This window comes from Eublepharis macularius, chromosome 15 (genome assembly GCF_028583425.1).
Source record: "Eublepharis macularius isolate TG4126 chromosome 15, MPM_Emac_v1.0, whole genome shotgun sequence".
Classification (NCBI taxonomy): Eukaryota; Metazoa; Chordata; class Lepidosauria; order Squamata; family Eublepharidae; genus Eublepharis; species Eublepharis macularius.
Window position 1 is genome coordinate 23,171,097 of NC_072804.1, and position 16,145 is coordinate 23,187,241.

A 16,145-nucleotide genomic window follows, 5' to 3' on the forward strand; every position below is an offset into this window, starting at 1 on the left:
GATGGAAGTTCTACCTTCTTTCCCTCCTGCACAAGCCTGGTGCCTGCAGCTTGACAGCCAATCATACAAACAATGAGCAAATCAACCAGTCCACCAGCAGTGACCGACAAACACTGCTATGTTTTTAGTGTCTTACAGTTTGGTGATCATTTTAAGTCAGCGTTATTCATGTTGTTTCACACATGCACATTTTCTCACAGCCACATGGCAGGCATAGTTGTCCCCTCACTTCAATTAATTATCTGATCTGACCTGCTACCCTTGCAGCCCTTTGAACAGAAATCACCCGTCTAAGATGCCGGTCTGCTCTGATTCAGTTCCGTTTGTGGTCAGAGGCCAGGCCAATTTCTCAAGGCCATCTGACTGGTAGCAAAACCAATCTGAAAGTCACACTTATGCAGTAGGAGGTTTTCCTTTCACAGACCCTCTCTGCCAAGGCCTTTACAGATTTCACACATGCTGGATAACTGTGGGTAGGATCTCTGAATGGAAGACACTTCCAGAAGTGAGTCTTTCGCACCCACCCACCCAGCATCCACCTGTGCCATCGAAAAGCCTTAAGGATCAATGAATCCTCCTGAGCAAAACACCACATGGTACGGAAGGCGGGCTCAGCAAAGACCTCCACACCATGTATGCTTCACTTGAGTAAGAGCCAAGCTACAAGTGACGAATTACACTTGCCTGGCCAAGTGAACAGACTCACATGTATTCCTCCCTGTTCATCTGCCATTCACTTGCTCTCCACTTGATCAAGTGGAGCGCAAGTGAACAGGGAGGAATACACGTGAGTCTGTTCACTTGCCAGGCAAGTGTAATTCGTCACTTGTAGCTTGGCTCTAAGAGTTGGAGGGCATTCCACTGAGCTCTCACTCCTTATTACAATCCCTGACATTTTCTAGAGGGTCCCCAACAGAAGGGACATATGGGGGCTGCTAGGGAAAGGAAGCAGGGAGGGCCCGCTTCCAAGAATACTTTTTGTTTACTTTTTATTTACTGAACTTAGGATTCTATTATCTTGATTATTTCACCTATATCTCCTTTAAATAGTATGACTTTGTTTTCCTAGAACTGAAAATCTAAGAGTCCAGTGGCACCTATAAGACTAACAAAATTTGTGGTAGTCTTATAGGTACTGCTGGACTCCTGCTCTTTTCTACTGCTACAGACAGATTAACATGGCTACCCATCTTGAAAATGTGATTTTTTTTTTTTACCATTTGCACAGTCTTCATTTGTGATATTACAATAATCCCCAAATTGTGGAAAAATACAATCAGGGGATCTGGGAATCTAATGTGCTAGAAACAAAATTTAGCCAGTTAATTTTTCGAAAACTCTCTGGTTGAACCATAATGAACAGAATTTTTATCCCAGCTGTCCCCTTATCCTTTCCCACAAGAATACCTTTCTGTGCCTCAACAGAGAAAAAAGAAATCAACCTGTCACTGTTGCCATATTAAGTAAAGAGCAATTGAGAGCATTAGAAGTTCTAGTTTTCCTAACATTTAAACCAGAAGTAAATACAGCAATCCAAGGAAATGAGTTATTACAAAGTCAGAACACAGAGTAACAGAAAGAAGGCAAGACAAAACTCGGAGCCAAGCTGCCAGTGATGAATTACACTTGCCTGGCAAGTGAACAGACTCACGTGTATTCCTCCCTGTTCACTTGCCATTCACTTGCTCTCCACTTGATCAAGTGGAGCGCATGTGAACAGGGAGGGATACACGTGAGTCTGTTCACTTGCCAGGCAAGTGTAATTCATCACTTGTAGCTTGGCCCTCAGTCTTTAAAATTTTGAAGGTTACAGAGATGCAAAAGCATGGTGCATTCAGAACAAGCATTAAGCACCGTTGGCTTGGGATTATTACCAGTTCGTTCCTTTCGTCTGCTAAAAGTGTATTCCTGTCTTCCAGTTTCCGTATTACAGCATTCAGTTCAGCTATTTTTAGCTGAAACCTCCTCATGTCTCGCTCATCCATATGTTGCTCCTTTAACATAAAAAGATGCATTAAAGCACAAGCCCATCAGCCAAAAGAGAGATCACAGAAAAATAATCTTGGGGCACTGTAAAGAAGGCATGCCACAAATATGTGAAACAGGTAACTGCTGGGGACACTTGCACATCAGAAGGCTCGTGTGAATACATGAAATGCAGCTTCTGCAATTACCCACCAAATCATTTTACACTTTTTCCTTAAGTACAGTACAATATATTTATCATAGAGTTATACTATACAGATGAACTGCTGCTTGGAGGGGAAAAATCACGTTCTAATTGGTTTGAATTTTCAACAAATCAAATATACTGAAAAGGTAAACATACATTGTCTCCTCTTTGTAGAATTATATTTGACTTGAGAGAAAGCAATATTTTTATTCCTGATGTAAATGTTTTGAATTTGTGTTAATTATCAACATTTTCTAGAAAATCAAAAGAATGACCTGCTGAAGACTGGGGAAAGATTTCTGAAGTTTTAAACTTGAAGTTTTTAAACATGTACTTGACAACACAGGTACACTTTACAGTGTTGGAACTTAAAGACAGGATGGCACTTCATAGCATTTGCCTTGGGCAAGTAGACTGGCACCTCCAAAGAGACCTCCAGACACCACCAGACTCCACAGTCACAAACCTGGAGCACTTTCAGCTGTGGCACGTGCAGCACCACCCTAAGCAGCGTTGAATTGTTATACAGCCATTGATTTCCGTGGACTTAACGGGAAAAGGTGCATGAAGCCATAGAGACATGCCTCTCTGACAGTACCCTCCGAGACAGAGATATGCCCTTCTAAATCTAAGCTATACTTGAACCCAGCCAGTGTCCAGTCCTATTGGCCTGCTCCAGGGCCATTTTCACACTGCTTACCTTCTCTTGGAACGACCTGGAACATCGCACAAAAACTGCGAAAGATCGCATTTTCTCGTGCGAGATTTGCACGACATCGCTCAAATCTCACACGAGAAAACACGATCTTCCGCGTTTTTGCACGATGTTCTGGCTCGTTCCGAGGGAAGGTAAGCAGTGTGAAAATGGCCCAGCTGAATCCAGTTATGAGTTAGGACCAAACTGGACGTAATTGCAGGAAATCCATAAACAGATTTTTTGAGTTTGTAAGTTGTAACAACTCTTTGTTTGGACTGAAGTCATGGCCCAGGGAGAGGTGGCATTTTAAGCCTTTCCCCCTACGCTGCTTTCATAATCTCAGTGCCCCCCAATGCCACCATTTCCTCCTCAGCTACTATACATGTCTTTCCCCTGCAGATCTGTAGGTGCAACTAAGACTACCGAAACAGCATGGCAGAGAAATTAAAAGGCTGGTCCCCTCTCCCTTCCTGCAATGCTGAGGCTTCAACCCAAATTGGATCCCCCCATGTGTGCTATTTTTACCTTTTAAAATGCTAGAGATCTGCTCATACACACACACACCCTGCTCCAAAATGTCAGGTTTGTCCCTGAGTGATTGTCACATTCATATTTCACCCTTTCCCCAAAGAACTCAAAGGCTACCTTGTTTCATCTTCATAGCAATCTGCCGCGAGACAGCCTGAGGGCCAAGCTAGATATGACACTGGAAGTTTAAAAAATCAGTCTCTCTATACGAGACATCTTACACAGGGACGCTCAAGTGTAGGGAGACACAACGTTAGCCAGGAATGTTCGCCACTGAAATTGACAGAGCCTTCGGGAAGGTGAAGATTAAATTAACAAACCCTCTAAGGAGCAATCTCCACGGGCTGTCTTTTTAAACTCGCATAGAGAGGTGAAATTGAACTACACTTCAGGAGCCCTGTGGCGCAGAGTGGTAAGCGGCAGTACTGCAGCCCAAGCTCTGCTCACGACCTGAGTTCGATCCTGGCGGAAGCTGGGTTCAGGTAGCCGGCTCAAGGTTGACTCAGCCTTCCATCCTTCCGAGGTCGGTAAAATGAGTACCCAGTTTTCTGGGGGTAAAGTGTAGATGACTGGGGAAGGCAATGGCAAACCACCCCATAACAAAAGTCTGCCAAGAAAACGTCGTGATGTGACGTCCCCCCGTGGGTCAGCAATGATTCCGTGCTTGCACAGGGGACTACCTTTACCTTCCTGGCTGACATTACCTCTCCCTACACTTGAGCATCCCCGTGTACCATGCCTCATGGAGGGAGATTGACAGTCATCAGGTGCACGGGGGCTGGGATCCTGAGGGGAATCCATTCACACCACTTCTGCAGCCTGAAACAGCTGCTATTTGCTCTGTTGATGCAAACATACAGGAAGGGGTGCAGGGACTGGCTCTCAGGGCTGCTTCACATCAGAAAAATGACAAAACTTAACTCCCCCTCCCAGCTTGACCGTGATCAGAATTAGTCTCCTGTGTGCCTGATAATGAAATTAAAACACATTCGTGGAATTCCCAGCATCACATCTGGTTCGGTTCAGAGACAAAGTTACACAGGCTGACTCATAGCTTGGCAGGGCTTTGAACCTCGGTGTCCCCAATTTAAATCCAACACTCTAGTCAATATTCCCTCCCCTATGACTTTTGTTGCACTGAAGCTATTTAACAAAAGTCTCCAGAATCTTTTAAAATTAAGTATTTCTCCTTACTCCTCAATGGTTGTATTCAGAACACACGCACGCAAACACACACACACACCCTCTTGTATGCATAGAGTGCAGACTTGAAAGTCATAAATGGATTGTACCAAAATTTGAGGCAACTTTGATGCTTGAAAAATCCAACTGGCATTCCAAAATAACTACCATTGTTTTTATGACTGCTTTAATTTAGAGTACTGTTTGAGTAAATGTTTTACTAATAAAGTTTAAAACAATTTGTATCTGCAATTTTATGCTGGAAAACCTAGAGGGTTTTTTAAAATTAGTAAATAAAGTCCTTTGAAGGATGAAAGCAAGTCTTAGTGTTGCATTTTTACACAATGTACTTTTAAATTCATTTCTGCTTTTCTATTATAGCTTCTAGCCTGTCTTGTGTCTCTGGCTGGAATACAGCTACAGTTTTGCAGCTGGGATTATTTGGGTGTCATGGGAGTCAAGGACGGGTGAAGGTTCTCTTACCACTGGGCTTCCTGCGAGTTCCGTGCCCTCGCCCACTCCAGGTGGAAGTTCTCTCTTGGGACTGCCATGGTACCGTTCCGCCTCTTTCGCCTGAACAAGCTGTTCGTCCAGGGCTTCTTTCTGGAGCAGCAGCTTTTGTGTATGGCCTGCCTGGACACCAAGGTCTTTCTCCAACGCCAAAATCACTCGGTCTTTGCCTTTTATCTCATCCATCTTAAAGAACAGTTTGGGAGCAAAAAAAAACCCCAGCAACGTTAACAACCGCCAGAAGCACTTGCACTGGACACAAAATGTTCTGTTTCCTTAGCAGCTCTTTCACAGTAGCCAAGCCATGCAAAGGAAGACGCTGTGTGGGAATTAAAGTCAGCATTGCTTCTTCAGCACAATACAACAGTGCTACCTTTGTTCCTTCGAGTCGCTTTGTAATATCAAACCTGAATCCATTTGAGAGAGGTTGATTCCCTCCATAAAAGTTGGGAACTGACAAGATACAACCGCTATGAGCTGCAGCTTCAACACCCAAAGATATTTGGCTTTAGTGACAGTAATTGGGGCGGGGGGAGAGAATCTCTTCCAATGGTAAAAATTCCTTCCTTTTCAAAGCAAAACCAGACAGAGTACTGAAGGCAGGTTCGGCCATGGGCATTCCTGAAGCATCCCAATAAGACAATGCTTAATGACAGCCCTTCTCGAAATAAGAAGTTCTACTCCTAGATCATTTAGCTAGTAACTAATACAGCACTATATACGTCTTCAGAAAACATTAGAGGACTTCCCAAACTCAGAAACTTCACTAATGCATGAATATCAAAATTGCTATGCGACTTTATGTAGGATGAAAATGGAAGAGTTGTATGAGGAGCCATCAAAATCCTTAAAAATAAGGTAATACAAACTCAGTTTGCCATACAAAGCCAGACAGACTAGGATGCCACAGCAGCTCCCGCCTGATGACCTCATTAATGACAATAAATAACATGAGATCTTTTACAATAGGCAGAAGCAACTATTTATCATTAAGTACATAAAAAGATATCACAGCTAATATACGTTTTTGAGATGCTTGGTTGATGGGGTTTCATGCCCTTCCCTTCTGCCTTTTATCCTGCCACTACTTTACTTAAATGGGAATCCATATATATTCCAGGCAACGCATCACAGCTGGAAGATACACAGGCCTGAAGGAGTTCTCTGAGCCTCAAACCTCAACAGCATTTCCTGAATTCCAGATCTGGTTCAAGGTGTTGGTTTTGACCTATAAAGCCCTAAACGGACTGGGCCCAGCATACCTAAGGGACCGTCTCTCCCTGTATGTGCCCCAGAGAGCACTTTGTTCATCAGGAAAACATATACTGGTAGTCCCTGCCCCTGGGGAGGCTTGGCTGGCCTCTACCAGGGCCAGGGCCTTTTCGGTCCTGGCCCCAACCTGGTGGAACTCTCTGTCTGAGGACACTCGGGCCTGCCAGGATCTTGTATCATTTAGGTGGGCCTGTAAGACAGAGATGTTCCGCCAGGCATATGGTGGAGGCTAATTTTGGCCCATCATTGCTGAGCCTTCCACCAGTCTCCCTCTACAAGGGGTATGGAGAGTCCACTCCCTCTGGTTGCCCTGAAAGGGGCACAGTATTTTATCTGTTTTTATAATTGATTTTAAGCTGTATTTTAATCAGTGTTGTACCTCGCCCTGAGTCCGCTTGTGGGGAGGACAGGTTAAAAATAAAATAAATAAATACTAATAAATAAACAGGCACGCCCTCATTTGACCCATTAATGTTATCAACAAATAGGTTCACATAGTAGGGATGCCTGCCAAATCACAAATCCCTTTGTTTAAAAAAAGGGGGGGCAGACTTTCCTATGTTGATAACGTCCACCAAAAGATTCACTGCACATGTATGACTAGCTGAATCTTATCACTCCCTTTCTAAAATTTCTCCTCCATAGCTGATGAACCAGAATGTTAAGAACAGAATGTTAAGAACTTTTTTTTTTAATTGAGGAGGTGGGTAAAAAATTCTAGGACCAGCAACACCTGTGCAGTTCCGTGCAAGGAGGTTTCATGGGAGCACAGCCTCCTTTTAGATCTGCAAAGCCATCCCAACAAAGAACTCCAACAGGAAGAGGTGAGGGGGAAACGGAAGTAAAAAAGAAAGAGATGAATGGCATGGAATGTAGTGGCAGACCAAAGAGGCTGCAAGAAGGAGGGGAGAGGAAGCAGAGACTGAGAGCCAAGCTACAAGTGACGCCTGACACAGGTTGGCCACTTGTCAGCTTCCCTCAAGTTTTGATGGGAAATGTAGGTGTCCTGGTCTTGCAGCTGTAACGGAGAGCCAAGCTGTAAGACCAGGACGCCTACATTTCCCATCAAAACTTGAGGGAAGCTGACAAGTGGCCAACCTGTGTAAGGCGTCTCTTGTAGCTTGGCTCTGATGGGATGGGAAGGAAGCACAGCTGAACTGCAGTGGAAACAAAGGCACGGGAAGCCACCAAGGGTACGGGGAGGTGAAGTAAGCCTGGAGATAGAAATGGGGGGCAGCATAGGAAAAGCCAGAATAGGGGTGGGGATAGACACAGCACTGGAGGAAGGCAGAAGAGGATCTCTACCCCACTCCTGTCCCCACAAGTCTCCCTCTTGTAAAAAAACACTAACACACCTGCGATCTATAAAAGTAGATCATATGGGGGGAATCAAGGAATTGTGTTACAGATTAACAGTATTATGGATTCAATTGTGTATTACTACAACAATAGTCTTCTAACACAGGAACGCTTAGAGCGTATTCTACCCTCTAGTGTGCAGTGTACCTACCAGCCTGCGGATGTCTCTCTCACACTCGCGCTTTATCCTGTGTATCTCGTCCTGATGGGACTGGTAGGCCATGCGTAGGTCAGCCGCCTTCATCTTATCTGCCTGCATGACATTGCTCAAAGTTTCTTCTAGCTGTTTTTTACCGGATTTCAGTTCTAGGATCTCCTGTTGCATCTTCATCCGCTCACCATCAAACGATTTCCGGGCTTCTTCCCGGGCTTCATTTAGTAATGCCGTTTTCACTTTGTCAGCTGCTCCGTCTCGCAGAACATTTACTGTGGACTGCAGTCGTTGAATCTCGCTGTCTTTTATTTTTGCCACACGAGCCACGTCTTGTTCATGCTGCCGGATAAGTATCTCCCGGAGAGCCTGGAGTTCCTTCATCTTCTCTTCGTGGAGCTTCGCCTTCAGCTCCGATATGTAAGCCGTGTGTTTGTGCTGTTCTTGTTCTCGTTCTTGCTTTACTTCCTGGAGCTTCTCTCTCAGTTTGCCCACCTAGGATATTATATTGAAAAAGTCAACTGGTTACTGCAGGAATTCCTGATTTATGATAAAAACACTATACATTACATTTTCCAATTTTTAAATACCATTCTTCCTCTAAGAAGCTCAGAGAAAATTGTACTAGATGTGACCCCCACGGAGCAATTCTATAGCAAGGCTGGATTCCAGAATTAGAGATAGGGACTGCCCCTGCTGAACTGAAATTATAACTCAGTTGCCAATTATGAACACTATTACAGAATTACCAGAAAAAAGCTTTTAATCTAGAGCATTTGCCTTGCCTAATTTTGTGTGTCTCTCTCTCAAGGTGTGTAAAATCTCATTTTCTATTACAAGCAGATTTTGAACACCTTCAGGAAATGATGTTTATCGCGTAATAGACATGAGTATTACAAGCTATGCAATTTGTATTTTTAGCCAGTATCACTATTCAGAACATTTCCTTTGCATAGTCATACTGAATTTTAAGATTCAACCTGTCCACTTGGGGAAATCAAAACTGTATTTTATTAGTCTGGCATGCACATTCTTTTCTATAAGCCTTTGGTTCTTTTAAATGGTTGATTTGCTTCGTATGCTGATAGTTAAATTCTAGCCTATTCCGGTTTAGATGACACTGGTACCCCCTTACGGATAAGTTATCTGGTCTCTTCTCAGCTTTCCCTCAGAAGTTAGTTTAAAATCTGCACCTTTTGATATTAAGCCTGGTTCCATTTTGGTTAGTAAAAGACCACAGAATAGATGATCTTAAAGTGAGCAAAAAAAGAGGACTGGCTTGACACTGATAAGCTCTGCCTTTCTATCTGGCCTTGTATACATGACAGGCAGAACTTCTGAAAATGCTAAACTGCACATGATAGACTTCAAGATCCAGCCCAGCAACATATATTGTACTTTCAGGATCTTGTCAAAACATTTCCCGCTACAAGTTCAACTCTACCCTCTGCCGTTCTGGAAGGAAAGTTTAAAGCAGTCCCTTACTCTCTTAGGCTTTGCTCCTGTCCCCTAAGAGAAATTGACTCAATGGAGCACATCTTGTTTAACTGCCCAAGTCACAGTAAAATTAGAGCAGAAACTATCACTAGAAAGATTCCCTGGAAGTTGAAATAAAATCAAACTTGATTATCTTTTGTCTGGTCGGAATCACCAGACAACACGTCAAGTAGCAAGATTCTGTGCCCAGGTCTACAAGCAACGCAAATTGCGTAAGGCAGACTGAACGTATCTTAACCTTTTAAACAACTAATTTATGATTATTTTATTTTTCTTTTACTCTTATATTTATGTATTGCTCTTCTCCTGTATCCAGTCTTAACTGTTTTTAAACTGATTTGCATATGGTTTTATATGTGCTGGTCGCAGACTGTAATAATAAACCTGAACCTGAAACATTTCCTAGTGTTGATGTAATGATATGTACTACGACCAGACTCCTCCCCAGAACTGCCCACTGGCCTAAACTCACAGCAGCTGCGGCGAGCCAGTCAACACTAGTCAAAACAGCCAAACTTACTTCTGAATGACTGAATCATCCCCTATCAGGAGTCCAGAGGAGTAAACTTAGCATGACAGGATATTAGTCTGTCACCTGAGGAACGAATCCCTTATCAATGATGATGCCTCTCTGCCTCAGAATGACCGAACTCCTGTCCGTGACACCAGAGAAACTAACAGCAAAGGGCAAAAACCTTGTAGCCTTCATCTCTGGGTCCCCAGTCATGACACTTGAGAGAACAAACTTGTTCCCGGAGACCCTAGAAGTAAATTTATTTATGTGATAGTCCTCCTTTTCCACTGAGACAGAAGGTGGATTACAAAGTGTAAGTCAATACAATCAACAGCCAGGACATTCAATAAGCAGTACAAGAGGGAATGGGCTGCAGAAATTTGAAAAAACAAGCAGAATTCAATACAGAGATGAAACAATGCTGGAAAAAAACCTATTAAGCTATGCAGAATTACCCATTAGGAGCAAACTTTCAGCAATAGATAGTACACTGTGTTATAGTCTACAGTCCCTGTCCCTTTAACCAAAGTGATTTTCTGAACTATTTCCATACAGTGCAGCCCTATTACTTGTGTAAAAAAGCCCTCCTGAATAATTCAGTTTTGCATAGATTGTGGAAAGCCAAGAGAGTGGGACCTTTCCTGACATTTTCATGCAGGCCGTTCCATAAGGGGGGGGGGCACCACAGAAAATGCATTAAGAATGAACAGGTGCCAATTTTGCCCATTTGCAGGGTGGTATCTCCAGAAGGCCCTGTTCAGATGAGTGAAACTGCCGAGACAGAGCATAGAGAAAGAGGCAATCTCTCAGATATGAGGAACCAAGGCCATGAAGGACTTTGTATGTGATAGTTAATACTTTGAATTGAACCTGTTAACTGATGAGTAGCCAATGGCATGCATCCAGGTGGCTGGATCAGCAATGTTATATAAGGGGCCATATTCCAGGCTAGACTGAGGTGTAAAAAAGATGATCTTTTTTACAGCTGCATTAACTTGCTTCCCTAGCAGCAGTGCTGGATCCAGTATATCCCACAGGCTCTTAGAATCAGCAAGTGTCAACGGAACCTTACTGAAAATGGGAAGCGCAGGGAAGTGTGAGTTCCAACAACATGGAGTGAGGAGCCAGGAGGACACAGAGGCTCATTCTAGTGACAGTGACTGTCAGCGCTCTCCCCAACTCTGTTCTCAAGGGGACCAGTGGAATAGGCAACTCTGCACCCGTCTGGACTAGAGATGGGCAAGAACTGGAAGAAAACCAAACCATGTGGTTCGTGGTTCATCAAATTTCACAAACCACGAACTTTCACGAACCTGTCCCCGGTTCGCAAATCGGTTTGTTTGGTTCATGAAAATGTTACATCCAGGTCAGAAAACCGTCACTTCTGGGTCAGCAGGAGGTCACTTCCGGGCTAGCAGAAGATCTGCAGGAAGTCCATCCCCTATTGCCTAGGAAACTGATTGATCGGCACCAGGCTGTCTGCAGTGACGAACCAAAAAATGAACCAAACCAACCAGCCTAAAGTTTGTGGCAGTTCATCAGAAATGGGATCTGACGAACCGCCTGGTTCGTCATGAATTTTGGTTTGTATTTTGGTTCGTGCCCATCTCTAGTCTGGACACAGCCAGCTGAGACACCACCGCTCAGCTGCAAGGCCCCTTCTGGAGCTTTCCCTGTTTCTGTGGTGTGTGCTGTGGATAGTGCCAGAAGGATGAAGACTGTTCTGTGCAACCCTCTGGCAAGAACCTGGATAAAACCTGGTGCAAAACTCTGCTTGCAAGCATATAAAATATTTCTCTTTGTATTGATATACGTTGTTTGGGCATGGTGGGGTTAAGTATAATTGCACTTTAAGTATATTACAAATTGCCTATGGCTATTAACTGGGCATAGTAACTAGGTTGGCATATTATAGTTGTATTATAACTGCAATATTCTTTTCTTTAGGAAAAATGCCAAAGAAAAAGTATTTGCAGGACGTGCCTGAAACTCAGAGGAGTGCTGATTTGTCTGTCTCTTTTTGTGAACTCAGAGATCCAATAACTAATGAATTTAAAAACTCTGAGGAGAGAATATTCTGCGCTATTGAAAAAAGATTGAATCCTTTGAAAAAAGGGGGACAGAAAGAGAGAATGTGAAAGAGAGTTTGTGTATATGAGACAGTGGACATTGGCAGAGTGTTCTGAGAGAAATTTGTACTGCCAAGTTCCATGTTTCTTAGAGAGTCTGTATTTGTGTGGTATTCAGAGAAATTCTGTCTCAGTCAGGCAAACTGTGTGTGCTCCTGAGAGAGAAAGTCTGTGTATATCTGAGTGAGAGACTGATCTAACTAAATCAGGCAAACTGTGTGGAAAGGCCTGAGTGAATCTAAGTCTCTGTGACATTTATTCTATTAGAGGAAACCTGTGTGGAAAATTAATTTGTGTGACTGAGTCTGTGAAAATACCTAAAGAAGAGATAACTCTGTTTAAATCATCAAGCTTAAGAACTATTCTGATACCAATACGCTTATCAAAACTCTGCAACCGTCAATGTACCTACAAATAAAATCTACTTTCATTTAAGATAGAAAGTTCCTTTATTTTCCTCACAACCACCCTCATGTGCTAACCACCATTCTGTCACACTATCATTTACAACAAAGCCTTCCTATATTACATGTCACAACAAGGAGGTTTAAAGAGAAAGCCTTTTGTGGCAGCGAAAACCCTTTGTGGGAGTCAGGGAGGCCGCAATATAAAGGCCACACAAATACAAAAGGAAAGGTGTTCCTGAGGTAACCATTTGGGGTAAAACGGAGAACACTAAAGCTCTCTGTGAGTAGAAATATAAGGAGTGTTTATAAGGACCAGAGCCCCCCTTGAGTTATAAGTTTAAGGTAAAGTAAGAAGGTGCTGAATTTAAGGTCCAAAGCCAAAGGTACAAGGTTTAACAAAAGAAATGAAGGTGTAAACAGGTTTTAAAAACAAGCAAACCATTACACAGTAGAATCAAGAGATAAGCGAAAACTTTACAAGGAGATACTAGTTTTTCTCTCTAGGTCAGAAATACCAAGACTATCTGAAAGAGACAGCAGCTTCTCTAATAAATTTAAGTGAGATTATTGAAGCTATAAAGAATTTTAAAAAGAAATAAGAGCCGGGATCCAATGACCTTAATGCAGAATTTTATTAGGCTTTTGTGCCAATAACTGCCCAGCCATTGAATCTTGGGCAGAATCCACGATGACAGTAATTTCCAAATCAGGAAAGGACCTCCCTAATATTGTATTGTATCTTCCTATAGCTTTACTTAATTACAATTCTAAGGTCCTTATTACAATCTTGGCAAATAAGAGTATAGCTTCTGGTATTATTTCTGATCAAGTTGGTTTCAATGATGGATGTTTTGCCTGCCACTTCAAACATGAGAAAGATAATTCACCTCATTGACTGGGCAAAGGAAAAAGGAATGAAAACTTTAATGCTATTTCTTGATGCAGATAAGGCTTTTGATAGGGTACAGCATCAATTCCTGTTAAGATCTCTAGAAGCCTTTGGATTTTAAAATTACTTTTTGGATTGGGCTAAAATAACTTACTTTTGTTCTATAGTCAAATCAAGCCTACATAGCAATTTATCTTCACCAGTGTCAGTTAAGAGGGGAGTTAAAGAGGGCTGTCCTCTTTCAGCCCTGCTTTTTAACTTTTACCTTGAATCGTTAGCATCTGCAATTAGGCAGGCTAAAACAGTCAAGGGATTTGAAATTGGCTTATATTATTTCCTTGATGTATGCCAATGATGTGACTCTCTTCTAACCAATGTGTACACTGGATCAAGGATCTGAAAAGAGTAATTGAGGCAATTGCAGGCAATAAGTTGAATGTTATGAAAACTGAGGCTATTATCTTGAATATGAACTATATGCAACTCCCACATTAAAGTTGGTTAGCGAAACTAAATTTAAAGAACATCAACATTATATGCTTTTTCTGTTGGGAATAACGGACAGCCAGTTGGAAAAAAGTTTTAGAACACTGTGTTTATACTCTGTTACAGCAGCAAGAGTACTTTATGCACAAAAGTGGAAAACTACAACATTGCCTACAGTGGAGGAATGGTTGACAAAAGTTTTGGAGTTTGCGTTAATGGCAAAACTTACTGCATTAATTAGAGAAAGGACATTCGTTAACTTCTTGTCTGAATGAAATTGTAAAATTTCACTCATTTCTCTTATTATTTCCCCCCAGTACTGCCTGGCTACCTCACACGACCACCACATATGATAGAGGGAGCCCTCATGCTTCTTACATTTCCAGCATTTATTAGAAGTATTCGAATTCCCTAGCGCAATCTTCTTTGGTGTCATGTACCAACGATAGATCATTTTATAAATGTTCTCTTTGATATTAATACATGTCGTTGTCTTCATTGTAGTTTTCCACAAGTATTCCCATGCCTCCATTGTTATTTCTTTATTAAAGTTTATAGCCCATTTCACCATTTGTGTTTTAACTATCTCATCCTCGGTATACCACTTCAACAGTACTTGGTATACCTTGGATATTCTTTTCTTATCTTCTTTAAGAAGGGTCTGCTCTAGTTCCGAATTCTCTATTCGTATACCTCCCTTTACAGAGTCCGAATTATATAAGTCTCTGATCTGTCTATACTGGAACCAATCGTAGTTAGGTGATAGTTCCTCTTGTGTCTTTATTCTAAGTTTGGATGCTTCAGTTTTAGTTATTTCTTTATACGTTAAACATTGTTGTTCATTATCAACAGCTCTCGGGTCTATCACCTCATATGGAACCACCCACAAAGGGGTTCCTTCTTGTAGATAAATTCTGTACTTCTTCCAGATTATGTATAGACTTCTCCGAACAAAGTGATGCAGGAACATCGAGTTGACCTTTACTTTGTCATGCCATAAATATGCGTGCCATCCAAATATTTTTTTATATCCCTCTAGGGCTAATAGTTTCTTGTTCTTTAATGTCATCCATTCTTTCAACCAAACTAGGCAGATTGCATCATGATAAAGTCTCAGATTGGGCAGTTGCATTCCGCCTCTTTCCTTTGCATCTTGTAAAACTTTCACTTTCACTCGAGGCTTCTTGCCTGCCCAAACAAAATCTGATATTTTCCTCTGCCATTTTTCAAATTGTTTGGAGTCTCTGATGATTGGTATTGTCTGTAGCAAAAACATTACTCTTGGTAACACATTCATCTTAACTGCTGCAATCCTGCCCAACCATGACAAATTCAATCTATTCCATTTAATCAAGTCTCTCTCTATCTGAGTCCATAGTTTTTCATAATTGTTTTTGAATAGATCTATGTTCTTTGCAGTTAATTCGACTCCCAAATATTTCACTTTACTTGTTACTTCACAATCCGTTGTTTCCATTAACAATTGTTGTTTCTGCTTAGTCATATTTTTGCATAATATCTTTGACTTCTTTTTGTTCATGAAGAAACCTGCCAAGTCTCCAAACTCCTTGATCTTATCTATCACTCTTGGCATGTTCTCCAATGGGTCCTCTACAATTAACATTATGTCATCCGCAAATGCTCTGACCTTGTACAATTTTACAATTTCAAATTAATAAGAACCCAGAACTCCTGCTACTGAACTTGGGAATGGAGGGAATTCCAGCCCAACACAGGACGTTGATATTTTATATGACAGCAGCAGCTAGACTTTTGTATGCGCAAAAATGGAAAGTACAAGAAGTGCCAACTATTGAAGATTGGACTTACAAATTGCTGTATATGGCTGAAATGGACAAGATGACAAGAAAATTGAGAGATCTGGACTCAGGGCAGTTCAACACAGACTGGGAGAAGCTGAAACAATACCTGGAGAAGAAATGGGAGGTGGGAGGAAAACTGTGGCAGTTTGAGAACTACTGAAGTATTGAAGTAGAGGGGGGAGACTTTACCGGGGGGAGAAGAGATAAATGTGAATTAATAAGCAGTCAGATTAATAGATTGACATATATATAGATATATATAGGTTAACAAACAGAACATAGAGAAAATAATTAATTATAAGGACTAAATATAAGGAGCGATTAACTAACAATATTTTCTTTTTTTTCTGACAAGTTTTGTACCAAACTGAATGTCTGAAGATATAGATGGGTCAAATTGATTGACTACGTGAGGAGAGATATATAGAACTATTATAAAAAGATAGAATGAGTAATATATATAGAGAATAAGTCAAATTGTTTGATATAAACGAATGTATGATCTATATGGTTTATGATATATAGAAA

General features: G+C 41.6%; 1 protein-coding gene across 2 annotated transcripts in view; it reads right to left on the reverse strand.

Moving 5' to 3' along the window:
• The window catches only part of JAKMIP1 (janus kinase and microtubule interacting protein 1), an 88,721-nt gene that overhangs the window by 65,287 nt on the left and 7,289 nt on the right, over nt 1-16,145 (reverse strand). Inside the window, exons 2-4 of one of the 2 annotated variants that reach the window (XM_054999276.1) lie at nt 7,873-8,367; nt 5,067-5,276; nt 1,875-1,994 (exon numbers count right to left, since the gene is read on the reverse strand). In XM_054999276.1, the coding sequence (XP_054855251.1) occupies nt 1,875-1,994; nt 5,067-5,276; nt 7,873-8,367 (825 nt within the window). The remainder of the gene's footprint in view (nt 1-1,874; nt 1,995-5,066; nt 5,277-7,872; nt 8,368-16,145) is intronic. The other variant, XM_054999277.1, reaches the window with a different exon arrangement.